Raw genomic sequence first — 22,509 nt, 5'->3', positions numbered from 1 at the left:
GGACCAGTCCTAGACAGTAAAGAGGGCCTGTGATGCAGGGAGGGTCTTGGATGGTTGGAAAGGTGCTGAGGAAGAGATCGACTCATTTACAGAACCACCACCCCAAGTAGCACCGCTCAGGTGAAACTCTTTCACTTGGGCCTGTCTGGGAAAAGGCTTACTCGTTCACTGCCTCGCCTCAGCCCTCTGACCTGGTTGTCACCCTGGACTCCTCCACCCGTACCCCAAAAGGGAGGCCAAGGGAGTCTGCCGTTCCGAAGAAAACAGGAGAGTTGGAGGAGGGCAAAAAGGCAGAGTCCGAGGGGGATGGCCTAGGTAGGAAAAATGAGAAGCAGGGGTGCAGCGGGAGGGTGAAATGGGGCGCAGGACACAGACCAGGCGCGGACCAACCTGCTCCGTAACCTGGAGCATGGTGATTTCCAAGGGGTCCATGGAGAAATGTGGGGCGGGGTGGCGTGGGGGTGGGGGAAGGGAGGCCCGGGGCGGTTTGCAATTGGAAAGCTCTGTTCCGGGCTTCCTAAAACAACCGCTGGAGTTGCTGAGCGATGGGGCAGAAGGTGGCGGGAGCGGGTCCCGAGGCTGCACGCGCGCTAAGTCGCACGGCCACCGAGGAGGCGCAGGCTGCAGTGGGCAAGCCCGCACACGCCCACACGTTGCGGCAGCGTCCGCTGCGGACTTTAGAGCGGTCCCTTGGAGGTCCTGGGAGAGGGAGCCGCTAACCTTCCCGTGTTCCCCCAAGCAAAGCAAAACAGCCTTCCAACAACCGAAAAGCTCCACCTCTACTCCCCCCGAACTATGCTCCTAATTGGCAGCTCAGCGCATGGGATGATGCGGGTGGCTGCAGGCCGGCCCTGCGGTGCCAGCCGCAGCAGCCCAGCCCCACTGGAGAGGGAGTTGGGGGCACGGCGTGGTCCCGGGGCTCCGGGACCGCGAGGCGGGGCGCAGCAGGCAGGGTGCGCAGCGGGCGGGGGCTCCCTGGCCTCCGCGGCGGCCACCGCCCCTCCTGCGGCTGGAGCGCTTCCAGAGCAGAGGCGCAGCCTCGCTCGCCGCTGCGCTCGCTCCGTCTTCCTCCCGCTCCTGCTCCGGCTCCTCCTCCTCCTTACCTCTCGCCGCAGCTCCAGCAGCCGGCTCCCAGCAGCGGGCGAGCGCGCCTTCCCCTCCGCTCCCTCCCTCCCCCTCCTCTCGCTCTTTGCCCGCTAACTTTCCCGAGCCCCGACCGGCGGCGCAGAGCTCCGGGGTAGCTTCGTGGCCGAATGCCGACCTCCGGAGGAGAGCGAGGCTGTGCCCAGTATCCCATCCCCGCGACCCCCGCGCGCTCCGAAGAGAACAGGACTATGCCCCGGGCTGGGGACGGAGGCAAAGCCCCGGCGAGATGGCTGGGCACTGGGCTTTTGGGTAAGGCAGCCCCAGCTTGGTCTCTTCTCTTGCCTCCCCCCACCCCCAGAGAAGGGGACACTCGAGAAGGAAGATGCCTTGGGTAGGGTGGGCTTTGGAGTGCGGCACGGAATGAGGATGGTGGCCGCCGGCTTCCTGCCTGGTTCCCGCCTGGTTCATAGGCTGTGCTCCCTGGGGACCTTGTGCGTCCCTCTCTACCCCATCAGCCCGCCAGTCTCAGGATTAGTTTTTTTTGCTGTCTCTGGCACCTTCGGCTCCAGGAATTTGGAGCTGGATCTTGGGGCTGCAGCGCGGGTCCCCAGAGTTCAGAGGTTAAGGATGCTGGAGGAGGGGGTCCGTGCCTTGAGTGCAGGGGATACCAGGTGGGTTGCACGTGTGACTGTTGGGATGGTGGTTTCAATCCCTGCCCAGAGCCGTTTGCTTGTTTCCCAGGCACCAGGCATGCACCAGTTGGGGGTGGGGGAGTCCCCTTCTTCCTGGGCCGTTTTCCTGCTTTGCTCCTCTGCCCTGTACCTCCCTCAGGAGCCACTGCCTTCTCTACAGCAGCACCTGAAAGCCGGAAGGGGCTGGAGGGGCTTGCGGGATCATTCAAGGCCCTTTAGGAACGGCCTTGTCTCTCTTCCTACAAAGAGATTCCGTAGGGAAGACCTGTTTGACCTGCTCCTGGCTCTTCATTTTTGGAGTGAATATGGAGACAGAGGAGAAATGTCCAGAGGACACGGAGGAAGAAGCATTATTAATATCTATTAATATGCACATGAGAGTTTTGAGTGTCAAACTCCAAGAGATTAGGGAATGATATTTATTCATCCAGGATGTAATCTCCTCATAAATCATAGCCAGACTTTAATGTAAGCCGACTCCATCTCTGGCAACGGCATCTCTTCCTGTTTATATTGGTCAGATTTGGCTTTTGGCAGCTCCTTGCATTGGGTAAGACACACGGTGTAGGTATTTGTGCTGAAAACATGGAGACAGAAGCCTATAAGGGAAGTGGCTACTGTTTCTGCGAATGTAAACTATGTGCAGATCTAGCAGGTTGGTGCCTGGTGGTGAAGAGGGGAGAGAGTATTTCTTGTACTTGGGATGTTTATTTACCTCTGTACGGCTAGATGGAAGACACCCTTGTTTTCTCCTGTACCTTTGGCACAGATGTCATGCTGGTTTCACAGTGACCTTAACGAAGTGGGCCTCAGTCAGGCCTGAGGCTCCTTTCCACAGGGTGGGTACAGCACCATTCCATGCTACTTCCCCTCATCCCATCTCAGATCAGCCCAGGTCCCCATAGTGGCAATGGCAGGGGTAAAGGATCACTGAGGAATTCAAACTCAGACAGTCATTAAACTACCCCACTTCACACCTCTGGCTTACCTTCCTGAGTGGTGGGATGCCAGTCCCTTGTTTGTTAGAATACTCATAGAACCAGGCCTCTGTAGGCAACCAAGAGGGCCCTGAAAATGATATAGTGTGTGTGTGTGTGTGTGTGTGTGCACGTGTGTAAGGGGGATTGTGGGCACAGTGTTGGTACATTTCTCCAGGTGGAAGCCCCACCTTCTCCAAGGACTGTTCAGCTGTATAGACCAGGTAGGGGCTAAGGTCTATTGATGTAGGTTTAGATGAATTTCTGAGCTACACTTTGGGAGCCCAGGAGAGAGCAGAGTGACTTGTAGGTGGGAGACCTGCAGGCCCCAGGACTGGCCTCATCTGCTCTGTCCCCTGCCCCTCTGGTCTGCAGAGGGACTCCAACCAAAGTCCCTTTGGCCTTTGACCAGGTAACACTGACTGAGCCCTCATAGGGGCATTGGTCTGAGCTTGGGACATAGATGACATCCTTGCTGTCAGTCCAGTGGGGGAGACACAGAGATGACTGGAAAGCCAACTGGAGGTGTTCCTGGGAGCATCAGAGTTGGCAGGGACTCTGGGAAGCAGAGCACAGAACTCTCCCAGGGATGAGGAAGTCATGGTCCAGAGAGGGATGGTGACTTGTCTAGGGGCACATGGCCAATTGATGGCCAAGTGGGACAGAATCAGAGTTTCTTGGGCTCTGTCACACCACGCTGCTTCCCACTTAACTCAAGTCTGGTGAGGGGGAAGGTAAATAGCGATTGTGCTTAGAGCTGAAGAATAAGTGAGGCTCTGGAGCATGGGCGTGGAAGGATAAAGACTTGAGGCGCCTAGAGCTGCTGTTTTCACAGCTTCGGAGACTGGGTACAGAGCAGTGAACTCCCAGGAGTCCTCTTCCCCTCTCCCCGTATCAAACCCAGTCTCACAGACTGAGACCAAAGTGATTTTTGATAACCTAACAAAATGCCCTTTTCTTAAACTGAGAAGCAGTTTCCAAGGCTGTATTATTGCTATTGAGGTTTATGTGCTTTCCAATCTCTTCCTAAGCATGTAACTGGTAACATCTCTGTCCTGCCCACTCCTTCCTTGTTCCCCCATTTACTTAATTGCTGTGATCTGTGTTTAATTATCACTTGTGAGGGTGCTCTGTTGCACAACCCTGTTTCCCCTGGTGTGTATTTATTAAGGGCTTGTTTAATGAGAATGCAATTAAGGAGAGGGTGCTCAGTCCCACTCAGAGGAAGAAAAAGGAAAGAGGAAGCAAGGAGACTGTGGAGAAGAAGAGAGGAAAAGGGAGAAGGGGAGGGAGTTTGAATCTGGAATCCCGGGTTTGAATCTGGAAAACATGCTTAGTTCTCCTTCTGAACCTGCTGGAGGTGCAAGCCTGTGGGGGCACCTGAGAGAGAAGGCTGGAGTCCCAAAGCTCTTATGACTGGCCCCCTTCTGATGGGATCATCATGAGAGGGAGACTGGGCCCAGCGGACCACCTTGCCCTGCTGCCAGTCCTCAAGGAGGTGTAGGGATCTCTGCATAAGCCAGGGGTGGGCCGTGCCAACACAACCTGCTCTCTGGCCTGTAAGAGGAGGGACAGGCATGCTGCTGGGACTTGTTTGCAAAGCTGGTTTCATTGAGCATCCCATGCTATCTCAGGGGCATGCTTTCATACCAGCAAAGCTCCTGGGTATGGGCAGGAAGCAGGTAGGTTGCCTAGGGAGAGAAAGCTGAAATCTTTCCTTTGTCTCTGGGCCCAGGGGCCTTACCCGACCCAGCCCTGCCTCCCAAAGCCCCCAGGGCCTGCACCCCAGGAGGGGTCCTGTCCTGCTGGCCTCCACCCACTTTCTGCCCCCCAGCTCTAACTTTGAGCCTTTCTAACTCTCCCTGGGCCAGAGTATATCAGCCTCCTTATTAAAGTCAGCCGTGTGTCCACTTGCCATGCCAGCAAGCCCTCAGAGCTATACTTACAGTGGGTACCAGCCTGCCCCTCTTTCCTCCCCCCACCTTGGGGTGGCTGTGAGTGATCCCTGGATGTGGGAAAAGGTGGTGGAATGTTTTCTGCCTCCACATTTGCCTTGGGATATAAGGTAGCTGCCATAAGATTCCTGCTGGTGTGAATATTTAATAATATGATTTGCATGTGCTGAATACTTTTCCACTTTAACAAAAGTGATCCTGAGTCAGTCCTCAGACGAAACCCCAGATGAGGATGGCAGGGGGCCAGGACTTCAGAGAAGGCAAAGAAAATGGCTGCTCTGAGAGTGGCTTTTTAGTGAGGAAAAGCAAGATTTTGGGGTTCAGGATGGAATTCCACAGGATCAGGACTGGGAAGAGTTGCTCCTCAATTCCACAATGCCAGAAAGAGGCCCCCCCACTCTCAAACACACACATGTACACTTTAACATTCTAGAATTAAGTTTAGAAAACAGCAAAGCAAGGCTTTCTTTACTCCAGGGAAACGGCCATATGGAAATAAGCCAAGAAGTGGTAGAGGGTGAAAATACAGATCAATGTGGGAACGGCCTGGAGACATTCTTGGCTGACACTGGTTATTCAGGGAAGCTAGGGGTGCCCTGGTTACCTGTAATGAGGGACACCCTTGTCCCCTGCTCCCCTTTCAAATACCACCCTCCTCTACCTGCAGGGTGCCCACTCACGGAAGCCCCTCTTGTGTTTTATAATCTCCTGTTTTGGCTTGACACCAAGCTTGAGAAGTAGGAAAGAGGCATCCCTGCCCCAGCTTGGGGATATGCACACCGGATGTGGCACCTCTGACTTTCTCAAGGTCAGCTGGCAGAGTGGGGCCTGCCTTGCGCATGCTCACCAGTCCTCTCTGGACTTGGTCATCCTGAAGCAGCCCTCCGGCAGCCTTTGTGGACCAACACCTGCCCCTGGTTCCCCCCTCTCCCCCAGAGCAGCCTCATAGGAGACACTGAGTTCAATGGGAGGCAGGACCCTCGGCTTTCTCGTGCGTGACCCTCCCAGACATAACTGGCAGGACTGCATGACTCCCGACTGGGAGGGCTATGCACTGAAGAAGCCAGGCTTGCCCACCCTTTCTGATGCTTTCACTCGGGCAGGGCTCTGGACTCTGTGAAACCATTTCTGCCGGTTTTCATTTTCCCCTCCCAGCTACTGAGGAAATGGCAATGCTTCACTTGCAGAGTCCTGAGTGTACTGGAGTTAAGTCATCCACATAGGCGCACACAAACCAGGCAGAAATGTGTACTGTGTCATGAGCCAGACCTTAAAGATACAGTGTTCTCCTCTCTTCTGGACCCATCTTTTGCTCATTTTTCCTTCTGTTTAAAGCAATCAACAAGATTTCCCTTTTCGCACGCATCTTTTGTGCTCTTGAATATCTCTTTCTGGCTGGGGTTGAGGTGGGGAGATTTGGGCACTGATTTGAGTTCCCCCATCTCCTCCAGGACCCTGATTCCTGGACCGGTATGCTGATGAGGGGGAGCTGCCACACTCCTTGGTGCCCTGAGGGAGGCCATTAGCTATCAGGAAGCTGCCTTATCTGACAGTTTCCCTGTCCACTGCTCTGCATTCACTTCCTGTTTGTGGGGGCTATGGAGGGTGGGAAGCAGAGTTGGTGTCTCTCACCAGAAGGTTCTAGTGCTGGCCGCAGACTGGAGAGTGGGATCTTGTGTCTGGCTTCTGTTCCTAGACCTCTGGGGGAGATGGGGTGGAGGAGGGCAGAGGTAAACAGAAAGGCAGGAGTTCTATGGAGTGCTAAGCCCTGACGGCAGGTGTTTTTCTTGGAGAGTGTGGTTGGTCACAAAGTGGTGGAAGGGGGCTAATATCTGAACGCTGCTTATGCCACTCGCTGGGCATGTGTGGCCATGAGCAAGGTAATCTCTTTAAGCCTGTTTCCTCATTTGTTTATTGGGAATAAAAATAGTAACTTACAGGATTATGATGAGGGTTAAATGAGACAGTGTATATAAAATACCTCTCCTATCCTATAGTAACTGCTCAGTCTCAAATTCACCATTTACTGTGTGGCCCTGGGCAAGTCAACTCTCTGAGCCTCAATTTCATCATATATAAAATGGGAACATTATACCTGCCTTTGAGCATTCTAATAAAAGTCGTATTTAGTATGCACAAATCCTCTCGCACCGTGGTTCTCAAAGTGTGGTCCCTGCGCACAGCATTCCCTGGGAACTTTTTAGAAATGTAAAAGCTCAGGCTCCACTCCAGACCTGAATCAGAACTCCAGGGGCTGGGCGGAGCCAGCTGTAACTGTTCCCCAGGGGATTCTGATACCCTCTCAAGTTTGAAAACCATGGCTCTAGAACAAATCCTGGTTGGCCACAAATCCTAGGAGCTGACCAAAAATGAAGGCTAATTGAAATAACTTCCCAGCACTAATTGGAGCCCTGGTGGGCAGATCTAGGTCTCTTAGGCAAGTTACATGACCTCTCTAGGCTCAGTTGTCTCACCTACAATGTGGACCTATAATAGTAGGTGACTCAGGACAGGCCGTGAGGATGAAATGTGCCTGGCACATAGTAGATGCTCAGTTAATATCAGCTAGTACTATTGTTATCGACAGTGGCCGAATCACGATGGGGTTACTGGACCACAGGGTGTGATTTTAGGGCTGGGGGCTATGAGCACTTCACTTTGTCATCAGAATCTAAGGGCACAGGAAGAAGCTGAGCGAGCAGGGCTGCCTGCTCTCCTTGGAGATCCTTTTCTGTCATTTGAAAAGCATTGCTCAGACGCATTATCATCCGGTGGGGGCAAAACAAGAGGTTTATGATGCAGAACAGGGAATTAAATTAGACAACAGAGGGCCTTCCTGAGCGTGGGGGTGGAAGGTGCCAGTGTCCTCTAGGGACGAGGTGAGGCGGGCATCCACTTCCGGACACTCTCCCCGCCCCCGCCTCCACCGACCTTGAGGCGAGTGGGTTTTCCTTGAGGCATCTGCAGGACTGGGGGTGGGTGTGTGTGTGGGGCGGGGTGGCAGGGAACCAGGCCACCTTAGAAGGACTCCGGAGCGGGAGTTTGGAGGCCGTGAGTGGAGAGACCTTGTCCCAGCAGAGGGGGCCGCATCGGAGTGCTGGGGCGGAGGTTCGAAGCGTGAGAAAGAAGCCTGGGGGCGCTCGGGGACGCTCGGGGACGAGGGGGCGGAATGTGGCGAGGAGGCCGGGCTGCCGGGCTCAGGAGGGGACCGCGGGTCCAGCGCCCTCCCCGTCTCGCCCCTGCGCGCGTGCACTCGGGCTGGCCCGGAATCCCTCCCCGGAAAGGGGTGTCTTCTGCCACTGACTTTCCCACCCTGGCTGCGCCCGCGCGCCCCCACGGCTGCCAAGCGCCAAGCCCCGCGTCGGTCCCCACCCCCCACCGTGTTCCCCCGCGCCCGGCCGTCTTCCTGCGGTTCCCAGGGTCCCATTTGGCGGCCAGAGGGCGTCGGACTCGGCTGGCCCAGCCCGAACGTGTCGTTCTGCTTCTCTGCCCCTGGGGACCAGGGAGGAGCCTCCAGGGCGGGGGAACGAGAGGCTACTGGACGGCGGCCCGGGACTGCGGCGGCCGCGTTTCTCTTCTTCACCTTACGGGACCCGGCTCTTCCCCCTCCTCGACCGCCCCGCCCGTCAGTCCTGAAAACCTGGCGAGAGGCGCGCACTGTCCTAGGGGAATTCCCCTGCAAACAGAAGGGAGCCCGCCCTGCGCGTCCTGGAGTGGGTGCAGCAGGAGCGCTTCCAGGCACTGCGTCCCCAGGTGAGGGGCGGAGCGGGGGCGCGGTTCGCGGCAGTGGCCAGGCCTTTGTTTCCTTGGGTTGGGGTGACCCCTGGTGGTCATCCAGAGCGCAACAAGGGCTACTCCCTGGTCCAGAATTCAGTCCTTTCCGGGGGAGAAATAGAGAATGGTGGAGGGTGGCCCAGGCGGTGTTGATTGGAGTAGAGAGCCATCCTCCCGAAGTTGGCACTGAGGGTGATAGAGACCTACCTGCCTGGCCAAGCCACTCCGCCCTGCCCAAGCATCCCCTTCCAGAGCTCCAGGCTGTTTTGGTGGGGTTTTATTAAGGGAGGCGGTGTTCCTTACACAGGCCTCTTCCTGCTCCCCGTAACCCTGTCGCTGGAGGTGTCTGTGGGAAAGGCCACCGACATCTACGCTGTCAATGGCACGGAGATCCTGCTGCCCTGCACCTTCTCCAGCTGCTTTGGCTTCGAGGACCTCCACTTCCGGTGGACCTACAACAGCAGTGACGCATTCAAGATTGTAAGTATTTGGAGGAAGGACAGTACAGCCCAGCCTCCCTCACCCATGCCTCGCCTCCTAGGCTCTGGTCCCTTCTGGACTGAGACCCACTGCGATGGTCCCCAGAACCCACCTTTTGCCACCCTTTCTCCCAGTATTCTTTTCAGAGCCTGCCAGGAAGGATGTAACTGGGAGAGATGCTTAGATCGTGTTTGCCAGAATTCGGGGACTGTTGGAATTCTCGGCTAGAGTCCTCTGTCTGGTCTTAAGAAACACCCGGAGCTTGGATTGCTTGTCTAAAAATCAATAGTTTAGTCTAACAAACAGGAGAGAGAAAGGCCTTGGAAAGCTTGGAGAGAGGGAATGAGAAGAGTCTGAATGAGGGAAGGGCTGAGAAGCTGGACTGGCAGGGGAAGGAGAGAGGAAGAGAGGGAGAGCTTCAGGAGCATTGGCGCGGCTGTGGTGGGGGTGGGAGTGAACTCACTAGATTGTACTCACTCTACAATCTAGTGGGGGATCCAACCTGAGACTTTCACAGGGAAGCCACAGGAGACCAGCTCTGGTTACAATTAAATGCTAACCTCAGAGGGTGCTGATGGGCAGAGCTGTGGGATTGATCCATGTCTTGATAGGGAGCCAAAATTCAGTTGGGCAGGTGACACGGTGTCAGCAAAAGCTGGGTGGGAGGTGACAGAGGGAGATGAGTGCGGTGCTTGCAGGAGTCATTACGTAAAAGGCTTTTATGAAGAGAGCAGTAAGAGCTGTGCTGCATTCCAGGGAGACCTTAATAAAAGGAAATGGGTTTAGCCTGAAACAAGTAAAATTCAGGTTAGACAGGCAGAGCTATTGACGCTGGAAGAGGAAACCATGGGGGAAGGAGCAGGGTGTGACTACAGGCTCTTCCTGGTCCTGGACAGGGGAGGCATCCAAGGAGTGGGCTGGTGTGGTATCATGACCCTTGAGGACCCTGATTCTTTCTTGGCTACTTTCTCACCCCAACCCCCTTCCTCCACCAGCTCATAGAGGGGACTGTGAAGAATGAGAAGTCTGACCCCAAGGTGACATTGAAAGACGATGACCGCATCACTCTGGTAGGCTCTACGAAGGAGAAGATGAACAACATTTCCATTGTGCTGAGGGACCTGGAGTTCAGCGACACGGGCAAATACACCTGCCATGTGAAGAACCCCAAGGAGAATAATCTGCAGCACCACGCCACCATCTTCCTCCAAGTCGTTGATAGACGTATGCAGTAGGGGCTGGCACAGGGCAGTGGAGTGGGAAGGACTTGGGAGGCGCCCAACTCAGCATCACAGTGAAATGGCAAAATGGACCGTGTTGGTGTTTTCTTTTGCTTTACACTTTCCAGAGCTGCTGGAGTTACATCTAAAAGCTAGAAGAGCTCAGCTTGAACACTATTCTGCTACCAAATAGCTTATGAAATACTCTTAGCCTCTCTGAGCCTCGTTTTCCTCATCCGTAAAGTGGGAATGTGGCTTCATTTTCCTAGAGCTGTGGTTAGAGAAGCTACCTGGGAGTGTTTTGTGGCTAGTAAGGTTTTCTCCGTATATACTGATTATTAATACCATTGGGTATTCCATTAGCAAAAATTGATTGAATGTCAGGCATTGGACTAAAAAGTGCTATGAGTGATACATTACACTCTTCCTTGAGGAATTCACAGCACAAGGTAGGACAGAGGATAAATAAATAACTAGAATGGGCAGAACATGATGCATACATCTGTCAGTCGAGGCAAAAACAACAGAGATGGAGTAAGATGGAGTAAGGCCCTTGTCCTCTGGGGGCTTACATCCTACCTAGGAGTCCAGTCTGACACAGGAGGACCAATCATACAAGGAGGGTGCATATGACAAGGAGCCAGGTGGTCCCTGACCAGACCTAGTGTGGTTAGAGAAGGAGGATATAATAACCAGGGCTGGAGAAGTGAGGCGCGGCCCCACAGAGGGGAGAGGCCTGGAAGACTAGGGAAGTGCAGAAGCAGAGAGAAAAAGGGAAGGGGGCTTGCTCAAGGATCCTGACTCTGCTGCATTTTGTGTGCACCAGCGGTTTGCTGCTCTCCTGGATGACAGAGTCCCTGGAGAGGGAGATGCCCGTGAGTTCAATCTTGAGTGTGCAAGGGCGGAGCCAGAGGTTATCCAATCAGCTTTTCTGAGTCTGGAGTCATAGGTCTGCCTGTGGTGTCACCTCTTCCTTTCCGTCTGGGCTCCTGTCACCTGGCTTGTGCTCAGCCTTTTCAGAAGGAAGAGAATCGGCATTTGTGGAGCATTTCTGGGTGCCAGGTCCCGAGTTAGGTGCTGTCATTGACTTCAGCTCCTTTGCTCCTCACCAGCTCCCTTGAGGTGGATTGTCTCTCCATCTGTATGGATTCATTCATCCATCTGTTCAGCAAATATTTACTGAGCACCTTGTATGGGGCAGACGTTATTCTAGGTTCCGAGGATGTGATATGAACAAGATAGACAAATTCCTGCCTTTATGGAGATTACCTTCCTCCTCTTCTGTGTGTGAAGATACACAATAGAAAATAAAGAAGAAAAATTGTATTGTAGAAGAGAACATGGCTAGTGTTAAGAAGAAAAAATAAAGCAGGAAAGAAAGATGGGGTGCCAGCAGGGTGAATAGGGAAGGGCTCTCTGGAAAAGGCGATAGAGTGGGGATATTTGAAGGAGGTGAGAGAGGAGCTGTGAGGGCATCTTTGGGAAGATAGGGAGGGAACAGTGAGTGCAAAGGCCTTGAGGTAGATGCGTGAAGAATCACAGCAGGCTAGTGCTGGAGCAGGGCAACGGGTGAGAGATGAGTCAGGTCAAGCCAGATTGTGTAATCACCCTACTGGAAGGGTGAGTGAGGTGGGAGCCACTGGGAGAAGAGGAGTTAGGGCCTGAACAGGTTCACTCAGGCCCCTATGCCAAGAATAGATGATAGAGGGAGGAGATCAGTTAGGAAGCTATTGCAGACATCCATGCAAGAGGTGGCTTGGGTCAGGGCCAGGGAGATTGTGAGCCATCAGATTCTGAAATTTTTTAAAGTTAGAGCTGTCAGGATTCTCAGGTAGCTTGGATAAAGCATTTGAATAAAAGGCATCAAAGAAGACTCCAAGGATTGTGGTTATAGCAATTGGGAGGATAAAGTTGTTCTCGGTGGAGAGGAGGAAGACTGTGGGTGGAGCAGGTTCGGGAAGCAGTCAGGAGTTCAGTTTTCAGATGAAGAAACCGAGGCTAGGAGGGTTCAATGACCTGCCCAACATTGCCAGCTAGTTAGTGACAGTTAAATCCCGTACTTAAAATTCAGACTATCTGACTCCAAAGTCTTCTCACCATCTAAGAGGTATCCTAGGGAGGTTCTTAATTTTTTTTTGTGTGAGCAAAGGAGGTCTAGAAAGAGGCAATGAAATTTTTGCCTGGCAATTTGGGGATCAAGTCACAACTCAAACTTGAGTGTTATGGGCTCCAGTTCTGATTTATTCCAGAACGTGTGTGAGTGCATCTGTGGAGGGCATGTGCAGGGCGGGGGAGAGGGCCCCTTGTGTGTGCCCTAGCCTGATAGATGCCATGCTCTGCCTCTCCAGCTTCCTGCTGCAGGCCTGGGGAGGGCTGGGGGTCTGGGAGTGGATGTGCCTCAGATGCCAGGGGGTGGAGGCTACATGGCCCTTGCACTGCCACGGTGCTCGACTCCAGGTTGACTCATGCTCCCTTTGTGCCTTCCCTTTCCTCCCTACTCGGGCCACACAGTGGAAGAAGTGGACAACACAGTGACACTCATCATCCTAGCTGTTGTGGGTGGGGTCATTGGGCTCCTCATCCTCATCCTGCTGATCAAGAAACTCATCATCTTCATCCTGAAGAAGACTCGGGAGAAGAAGTGAGTTGATCTGGAGCGCACTCCTGTCCTCCCAGCAGCCCACCACCCTCTCATCTACCCCCACCAGCTTTCAGCCTTCCACCTGCCTCCTCCTTCCTCCCATTCCCATTCCTACTGCTCTCTGTTCTATCCCTGCCACCCCCTCCCCATCTCTCAGCCCCTTCCTCATCACTTTCCCTCTTCCCCATCCTCCCAATGGGGAATGTATTTATTGAATACGTTCATTGAATACACAAACACCAACCACCTGCTCTTCCTCATCCCACTGTCTTCCTTCCCGTCCCATTAGCCTCTCTTTCCATTTGTACCACCCAACCGAGAGCCTTACCAAAGGACTTAAGGAGCCTTTGAAAAAAATCAGAGAAAATGTAAGATTCCATGTACAGAGACTCTAAAATAGGAAGACCCTTCTAGGGAGACGGGAGCGAAATTCTTCTGTTAGGAATTTCTGAAAATTCAGATGGAGGTGATGTTTTAAAAGTTTGAAAAGGCAGATATGGCCTCCCAGGGAGCCCTAGGATAAGTTCAGGTATAAAAATAGACATCTATAAGGGGAAGGGGAGGGAAGATGGGGGAGGTACGGAGGGTGCAACCCTCAGGTCCAGAGTTTCTGGAACAGTATCAGACAGGCTCCAGAGCAGCATGTGGAGAACCTTGCAAAACTAGAGCAGGGAAAAGGCATTTGAAAGTTGTGTTCTGAGCAAGACAGATGCAACGAGATGGCTTCCCATTGGAACAGAGAGGGTGATGGTAACCACGAGATGCAGAGAAGGGAGAACTCCTCTGCCCCTGTTTGCTGAAACATTCTGCTCTGCTGAGAAGAGGGAATTCTGCTGGAAAGGGCAGAACTTACTCTAGAAAGAGGGGATGGAAGTTGGAGGTAGGGAGGGGCCGTACAGGTAGCAGCGTTGGGGCTGGGGAGCAGGGGAGGACCCCAGAACTGGGTTGTCGATGAAGAGCTCAAGGGTTGTCTGCCTGCCTTGTGGCCAGAGGCTGTCTGGGTTTTGGTGATCGTGAGAGGGGCTAGAAGTGTGGAGCTTGATTAGGTTCTGTTTTTCATAACCAGTCTTACTATCGATGGATGGAGAACAAATTTGTGAATATATGGTTTAAAAGCACTTAGAAAAGACAACGGTGGTCCTTCAGAGCCACAGAGGGTTTATCAAAAACAAGACATGCTAAGCTGGATGTGCGTGCCTGAAGTCCCAGCTCCCTGGGGGGCTGAGGCAGGAGGATGCTTTGAGCCCAGGAGTTTGAGTCCAGCCTGGGCAACTTAGCAAGACCTTGTCTCCTAAAAAAAAAAAAAAAAAAAAAAAAAAAAAAGGAATGCTAGATGTCTTCTTGATAGGGCACTGGCAGAACAGGAGATTGCTCTGGAAAATACTTCCTGTCATTCACCAAATGCTTACCATATGTTAGGAATTCCACCAGGCAATTTTATACACTACCCATAATTATTATTTTACAGTTGAGCAAAGTGAGGCTCAGAGTAGTGAAGTGATTTGCCCAAGGCCACACAGCTAGTAAGTGATAGAGCTGCGATTTGAACTCTGACTAATTTGGCTTCAAAGCTTAAACCATTGCCAGGATGTTCTACTGACTCACTGGGCATATCTAGAGTTCATTCATTTATCTGTTCATTTTGTGGCTATTTTTGAGGCACTGTGTGCAAGGCACTGTGCCAGATGCTGTAGGAAATTATGGAAGGAATGAGATTCTGCCTTTAACTAAAGAAGACAAGATACAAATAAATGTGTATACAAATAAATGTAATACAAGGTAGAGGGGATCAGTGCCAGCCAAGAGGTTTGATACAATGCTGCTGTGGGGGTTCAGGGCAGGGTGAAATTCTGGGAAGGATTTCTGGCTGAATGGGTGTTTGTGGCAGGCCTTGCAAGACGAATATAACTTAAGCCCTGGGGAGAGTGAAGGGAAGATTCTTCCAGATGGAGGCACCACTGAGAGCCAAGGCAGAGAGTCTGGGAAGTGGGCTTGTGTCTGGAGAACAAGCCTTTTGTTTGTTGAGAGAACTGGGTATGGTGAGGTGGGCCGGGAGGAGAAAAAAAGCCTGCAGAAGGGGTTGGGGACAGACACTTGGGGACCTGGGAGTCTAGGCTGTGACTGACTTCTGACTGCAAGGGAGCTGGCGAGGGCTTGCAGGGCTCTGGCACGATCAGAGAGCACAGAAGAAAGGATCTGGCCATGGTGGGCAGGGGGATTGGGTGGAAGAGCCTGGGGGCAGGGGACAGGCCGTAGGGAAGCCTGAGGGGGTCCTTGGAGTGGCGGGGAATGCCTGCATTACAGCAGAGACAGTGGCTTCTCAAGAACAGGGAGGTACTGGACAGCATCTCACCATTGATTCTGAAACGTGGGTGCTGTTTCCTCTGTCTGGAATTTACCCTCTCTCTTTTCCTGCTCATCTTTCTTGGTTTCAAAGAAGCTTGGAAGTTTAAGGTATACTTCCAAAAACCCTTCCCTGACTCCTACGAGGAGGCTTCCGAGGTTGGGCCCTCCTTCCTACATCCCCCATCCTGTTATTTACCACAGTGTGTCACAATCACTTGTTTAATGTCACATCCCCTAGGAGAGTGCACATTTCCTGACACAGTGCCTGGTACCCAGTAGGTTCTCAGTAGAGAATTATGGTCTGCATGGAATACAGTTAGGTGGGTCGTAACTGGCTGGGTTAACTATGCCTTAGGTACAGAGACAGGAGAGAGAGAGAGAGAGAGAGAGAGAGAGAGAGAGAGATGGATCCATCCGAATAGAGGTCTTTAGTGTATTCCACAGGGCTCTGCCTGTTCATTGTTATTATTAACATTTGAAGTACACTAGGGATGTCATATTTATCAAACTTCTGGAAGCCTAGTGACTATGTTGGAAGACAAAGGGATCTAGGAAGATCTTGATAGGCTGGAGCTAGGAACTAGGTATTGCAAGATGAAATTAATGAGGACAAAATATTCAGTCCTTCCCAAAGGTCTCAAACCCAGCTGCCCAAGCCCAGGGTGAGGGTAGGATGTAGTTTGGCCGTAGCAGCTGTGAAAGACTTGGCCATTTTCATGAGCAGAAAGCTCAGAGGGAGGCAGGTGCTCCCTGGGGAGCTCTGTGTGCCCAGCTGGGCGCTGCTGTGGAGAAGGGACACACTGAAGTCGAAGCATGTCCAGCTCAGGGCGGTCAGGGTGGAACAGCTCCCGGGAGGTGTCTTCCCATCTCACCATCTCTCCTTCCTGCTCTTTTCTGCTCCGTCCCACCAAACTCTGCCCAGACCTGTCACCCTTGAAGCCAAACCCACTGCCTGCTCTGCCCCTTCCATGGACTCTGTTCTTCTCTTAATACCTCTGGTCACAGAGAGCTCAGGGAGGAAGGCCTGGGGGACCCTGGGGAGAGGGACTCTGTGTCCTCAGCATACTCCTTGCTGGCCTGGACCCCTCCCCCTGGCATGGCACAGCCTGGGAACTGACCCCTGGGAACAGCACCTGGTGCCCTTTGCTTTCTGCCATGTTGAGACAACTAGGTGACAGCTAAGCTTTATTGAAAACTTTCTTTTTTTCTTTTTTTGAGACAGAGTCTCGCTCTGTTGCCCAGGCTGGAGTGCAGTGGTGCGATCTTAGCTCACTGCAACCTCCGCCTCCAAGGTTCAAGCGATTCTCCTGCCTCAGCCTCCCTTGTAGCTGGGACTATAGGCACGTGCCACCACGCCTGGCTAATTTTTGTATTTTCAGTAGAGATGGGGTTTTGCCATGCTGGCCAGGCTGGTCTCAAACTCCTAACCTCAAGTGATCCACCTGCCTTGGCCTCCCAAAGTGCTGGGATTACAGGCGTGAGCCACCGCACCTGGCCAGTTGAGAACTTTCTACATGGCAGGCACTGTTTTAAGTGCTCATTTCTCCTTCCAGCAACCCCACGGAGAAGGTGTCATCCCTACATCTATTTCACAAATGAGGGAACTGAGGTACAGAGAGGTTAGGTGACATGACCTCTGGCTACCTTAGCTCTGTAGAAGGCCAGGGAGAGGCACAGGGCTGGGTGCAGGGCCCACAGCTCCTGCCACAATTCTCCCCCTACTCTTGCTCCTCCTCACCACTGTCCCTTCTCTCTCCCTCTCCAGGAAGGAGTGTCTTGTGAGCTCCTCGGGGAATGACAACACGGAGAACGGCTTGCCTGGCTCCAAGGCAGAGGAGAAACCACCTTCAAAAGTGTGAGCCCTGCTTCGGGCTGAGCAGCTGCAGGGAGCCCCCTTTCTGATGATGAAACTGATGCTTGAGCCCCGTCCGTAGAACCCACGTGCCTGAGACATCTGCTGCTTGGCTCAAACTGTAGTCTTTCCGGGCACAAGAAACCGGAGTCCTGCCCAGCCTGCCCATCCCCTTCCCAGTCAGGGCTCCCCAGGGACAAGGGATGGCCAGGGGAGGGGGTCTGTGGAAGATTCAGGAGAAAGAAAGGAGAGGCTAGGGTGGTGTGGAGGGGCTGGTCCCCTGACACCTGGGCAGATGGGGTCTCCTTCGGTCTCCCTACCCTGCACAAGCAGGGCCTTGGTTTTCCTCCAGGCTTCTCTTCACAAGAGACTGGGAGGATCCGTAAGGGCTGTCCTAAGAGCTGCGCCCTGGAGATGGGGTGTAGGAAGAGGTGGCTTCCTTTGGAGGTGGGAGTGGGCTGGAGGCCTCTGGAGAAGACCTGGGGTGGGGCTGATGGGGGCAGGCCCACAGTGAGAGACTGCCTCGGCTTCATAGGATACCAGATCCCCCACAGTCTTCCAAGTAGGAAACTTCCTTTCCCCTGCCCCGGGACCCTATCTGCCTATCCCCTCCCCTGCTCAGAGTTTTTAAGCCCTCCCAACCAGGGCTGGCCACTCTGGTCTTGAGGGTTCCTGGCCACCTAGCCTGCTCCTCTGCTCTCTGGGTTATTGAGGGGCTCAGGAAGGGGCCCCTCGAGCCTTCCTGGAGCACCCGAGTGCTCCCTATGCCTTTCCTAGCATTTCTACCTGGGGAATTGGGCCGCAGAGGTAGTGAGCCAGTGTCCTGGGCCTCTGGGATGCCCGCCCCATCGCTGCCAATGCTGGCAGCCCCTCCCCTGGCATGGCAGGACCATCGCCACTCTGGGCACTCCCAAGCCCAGCTCTCCCCTGCTCCTCCCCCTCCTACCTGAGAGGCTGCACCCTCCAACCTCCCGTTGGCTCGCTCCCCCGTGCCCTCCATCACGCCCTGCCCCCAGGGTGGTTCATTTCCCAGCCCTGGGTCAAGGGCCTGCCTTCACCTCAGGGACTCTCTTCCTTTGGATGAGGGGGTCCTTGGGTTTCCCAGCTGCTTCCTGCTTAGCTGGGCCACCCCCTCCCACCCTGGGGTTGGGGAGGAGCAGGGAGTGGGTGCCCACAGTTTTTCTTTGCTTCTGCCAGAGCTGGTTTGCACAGCCCTTGTGTGTGGGGCTAGACTGTGCCTTAGTCCTGAATCCTAGCCCTTACCCCCATCCTCTCTAGACGGTATGTCCTGACATAACAGTAGAGTCTGGTGTGGTGCTGGTGAGGGTTCACCAGCCCTCCCCTCCCCAGGGTCATAGAGGGGGCCATGAGGCTGGAATTGGCCAGTGACTGAATCTTGGAGACATCGGCCAGGTGCTCCCATTGGGGTTTCTAGCCTGCCCGAGGGGGAGGTGGTGATATCGGGAGTGAGATCTCCTGATGGAGCCCATTGTGTGAGTCCCTGTGGGGCAGAATTGGTGAGGCCAGGGATGGCAGGGAAAAGTGGTAACAAGCCTCTCTGCCCATCTACTTCCAATCCCTCTCTCCCTGACTGATTTTTTGATGTCCTGTCTTCTGGGCCCCTGGGAGGGATAAGAGAGGAGTAGCCCTCTTTTTCAGAGAGTTTGGGGTCTACCTCAGAGCTCTCCCTGTCAAAAAGCAGCTGCAAGCCTCGCGAGGGTGGAGGTGGGGGAGACTGAGGACCAGCAGTACCTGCAGGGTGCCCGTGGCTGTGGCCAGTGTCCCTTAGCCAACCTGCTGGGCTCACCAGTTCCCCGTCTGATCTGCCTGTGCGCCTCCCATTCTTCTCTACCCAGAACCTGTCATGGGCTGGGGTTCAGATTTTCCTGGCTTTGGGAGCAGACAGACCAGAGCCACCAGCCATTCAGAAAACTTCTTATAGCTACCTTCATGCAAAACTGCTTTCTTCTTCCTTCTCAATGGTGACATTTGAAGAGGCGGAGCACCTTGGGGCTCCTCCTCCTGTCTTAAGAGAAAGCCAAGGCACGTAGAGTAGGGAGAAGAAGGGCACCATCCTCTCTTTCCTCCCCATGGTCTACTGCTGATTTCTAGATGGATCATGCAGCTTCTCTCGGCTCAGCTCTTTCCATCTACCAAATGGGTGTAATAATACTTGCCTACCTCACAGGACTGTTGTGAGGCTTGGCGAGTTTTGTCTAAAAACATCTTTTTGGCTTGGAAAGGGATCTGGGAAGCCAGGTATTAATTGCAGGGATAGTTCCAAGTCTGTCCTGTCTTCATCTCTGTGTCCCATCTCTACAACCCACATACACACACACGCACACACACACACACTCTCTCTCTCTCTTTCTTTCCATCCCACTCCCCTTGGAATTATTTAGTCTTTGCAATATTAGAAACCTCAACTCTGATGCTTAAAGCTTCTTGTCCATGGCTTTTGTTTGATGGTTTTCAACAGAGGTGACTGAGATTGTGGGGGGGGGGGCATTTTTGGTTGCCCCCATTCCTGGGGGCACTACTAAGAATGCTAAACTTAGTCCCCACAACAAAGAATCATCCTGTCCCATGTCAACATTATACCCATGGAGAAACACTGGCATGGATTTGCACTAGGATGTATATGGGCAAAGCTATCTTCCCCAAGTAGACCCTCAGTGCATGCAAATCTCTGATGGTGGCTTCCAGGGCTTGTGGGCTAGAGAGAGCCACTTATAAAGTCGATCTTGAGAGACCTGGGTGCATGCAGCTGCGCTGAGAGTGATGTCAGCGAGACCAAAGACAAAGTTCAGAGCTCCTCATCAACTACAAAATATGACATCAGCATTCCAGGTTCTGGGCTTCTCCCCATGTTGGAATTGAACAGAAGGCAGCCCGAATAAACCCCTGATGTTAGAGAGGCCTGAGGAGAGCATCCGATGGGGCTCAGACTACATATGGCAGGCTGATCAGAGCTCTTGTGGAACGAGGGCATGAGAGCACCCTTGTGAGATGGCAGGAGGTGGGGTGTGCTTGTGTGGAGTGTGCGTGTGTAAATGGATGCATGTGCAAATGCATGCGTGTGCAGGCAGTGTGGGTGCGTGGCAGCGTAACTGTGGAGTGGATGGGCTCTGCATGGAAGGGGTGATGCGTGATGGGCAAATGCTGGACATTTGAGGAGCCGTCTTTCTTGGCCTGAGCTGTGCCTGTTGAGGCATCTGGAGACTGAGAAAGAATCAAAAGCAGAGAAGACCAGCCGTGCTCCTGCATTCCGTCACTCCATGACTTCATCTCACTGTTACAGACAGCTGCCGTCAGAGGGCTGGCGGTAGGGAGTTCCAGGAGCGGGGACTTCTCGGGAAAATCCTATAGCTTGCTTTACTTTACTTTGTCCCAGGTTGGAGTCCCTACCCTCCCACCTCCCACCTGATATGCAGTGCTTTTGACTATCTTATGCATGGTTTATTCCTCTGGCTTGGATGACAACAATACCCATAGTCAATTTTCCTATGTAACTATAGATCAAATGATGCAGCAACAGGCCTTGGGAGGCCTCAGGTGTGCGAGTGCCTCTGGGAGGCGCAGATGCACACACACCCAGCACTGACTTGTGTTCAAGCACAGAACGGATATAATCAGTCTGGCCTCTACAACAAGTTTTGCATTGTAGAATTGTATTTAGCTTTGCCTTGGATGAAATAAAAATTATGTTTAATAATTTGGGATTTGGGGGCTTCCATTTTTGACTGGTTGGGAGTTGGGTTCCAGTTTTATTTCTTGCCAGCTGTGCTTAGGACAAATTTCTTTGCCTTCTCTGAGCCTCAATCTGTTTGTGTCTAAAATGTTACCTGCCTGGGTGAAATAATACAGGCAAACTGCCAAGAACGTCTGGCACATTCACAGGTGTTTGGGTCGTTTTCATTGTCATACCTTCTCTGGAGAAGTTGGCAATGTGGCTCTTTAATACTGGAATCATTGCCAGGGCCTTCCTGGTATGGATGACCTTGGTCATGACCCTGGCACCACAAATGTCACAACAGCTCCTCCCCCAGGCTCTCTCTTTCCTTCCCTTCCCCAGGTTAGTTAGGTCCAGGTAAAATCTGCTTCACATGAACGCCTACCTTCCAAAGAGTTTCCGGGTGCTGGGCATAAGGCCAGCGCCTGGGAAGGAACTGGGGATATGTACCAATGTGTAGGTGTTTGCTTATATTCTTGGACTTTCTCATACCACAATTTCTTACCATACCATATTCCTCTCTTCGATGGATTCCCCTCACACTGCATTTCAAAGGGTTCCAGATACTAAGTACTCAGAAGAGCTTGTTGAAAGACCCTCTCTTCTCCGTCAAGGACTCCAGGTATTCAGAATCAGTTTTGGCAGATGTCCCTGCCAGCTCTGCTTCCTCCAGCCCTCAGCTATACAGACTGTGTGCTGTGCTTCTGCCCTGAATAGATTCACCACCCGGGTTCCCCACGCAGCCACTTTCCTGTCTTCAGGTACTTCCTGTTGCCTGGGACCTCCTGCTACCTTCCCATCTGCAATACACTGGTTGGATATTGGGGTTTCCTGGGGCAAGCCTGGGTTTAGAACGCTTGGGATGCTATGCATTGAACTTGCAGTTACCCCTGTAAGGATCAGTCCCCAGGTCTGATTAGGTCTCTGTCATTGCTCTGTTTCATCCCTACTTCCTTTTCCCACCCAATAGCCATTATAACTGACAGATGGCCCAATGTCTCAAAACCACATTAGGAACCGGGACTGTCCCGGGCAAACCTGCATATCAGGTCACTCCCTGTTAAGCTCCATGCCAGCCCCATGCTGACTCAATGGGGACTAACATACACACAAATTAAGGGTCCTTAATTTGAGCTGGTGGCAGGCACGCCGATCAGATTGACTTTAGGAGGTCTGTACACCTAAAAATAAAGGTGAAAATGAACATATGTGCTTAGGGAACCTTTCAGAAGGGCCTTGGTACAAAAGCTGGGAATTATCTTCTACTCCCCCGCATTGGTGTTAGGAAAGAAGCTGATTGCACTTTCCTCCCCTCCCTCCCCAAGCATGTTGTCTTCTCTGTTGCTTTCATAAAAGAGAGGGGAGCTTTGCTGACCCCAAGGGCTAGGCCTTTGCATTAAAGGAACAGAGAAGATTTCTTTTGATAGAACTTTTGGTCTTTTGGCCTTTGGGCCTAATTTCTTTCTTTTCTCTAAATCCTGTCTTTGGCCAACTCTCCTCCCTCCCTTGCATTCTGCAACCCCCAGATTGGGTCGATTGACTCCCGGTGGAGAACCCTTTAACTCCCTATGTTCAGTTTTCCAGGAGGCTGGGGAGTATCCATGCCTCCTAACAGAGGAGGCAATAGCACAGGTGCATCTGCTCCAAAATGGTAGACAGTTACCAAAAAGAAGTCTGGACCTTAGGAGTAAGCAATCTCTCAGATTGTGGGGAAGGTGGCTCATCTAGATCACGGGAAGAGGGAATGCTGGTC

General features: G+C 52.9%; 1 protein-coding gene across 1 annotated transcript; it reads left to right on the top strand.

Annotated features, from left to right (window-relative positions):
- Nucleotides 1-1,201: 1,201 nt before the first annotated feature.
- Nucleotides 1,202-20,744, top strand: SCN4B (sodium voltage-gated channel beta subunit 4). Its single transcript, XM_002822540.6, has 5 exons — nucleotides 1,202-1,395; nucleotides 8,792-8,964; nucleotides 9,960-10,188; nucleotides 12,696-12,825; nucleotides 16,937-20,744. Exons 1-5 carry the CDS (start codon nucleotides 1,254-1,256, stop codon nucleotides 17,028-17,030), a joined length of 768 nt encoding a protein of 255 aa, XP_002822586.2. The 5' UTR covers nucleotides 1,202-1,253; the 3' UTR covers nucleotides 17,031-20,744.
- The last annotated feature ends 1,765 nt before the right edge of the window (nucleotides 20,745-22,509 follow it).

Source organism: Pongo abelii, chromosome 9 (assembly GCF_028885655.2).
Source record: "Pongo abelii isolate AG06213 chromosome 9, NHGRI_mPonAbe1-v2.0_pri, whole genome shotgun sequence".
NCBI lineage: Eukaryota > Metazoa > Chordata > Mammalia > Primates > Hominidae > Pongo > Pongo abelii.
This window is presented reverse-complemented; position numbering and strand designations above follow the sequence as displayed.

What these genes read in the sequence shown, in the direction of transcription:
- SCN4B (XM_002822540.6), top strand. Translation starts at nt 1,254, where the DNA reads ATGCCGACCTCCGGAGGAGAGCGAGGCTGTGCCCAGTATCCCATCCCC. An exon ending in GCTGGGCACTGGGCTTTTGG is followed by an intron (nt 1,396 to 8,791) that starts GTAAGGCAGCCC and finishes TTCCTTACACAG; the next exon opens with GCCTCTTCCTGCTCCCCGTA. An exon ending in CCTCCAAGTCGTTGATAGAC is followed by an intron (nt 10,189 to 12,695) that starts GTATGCAGTAGG and finishes CGGGCCACACAG; the next exon opens with TGGAAGAAGTGGACAACACA.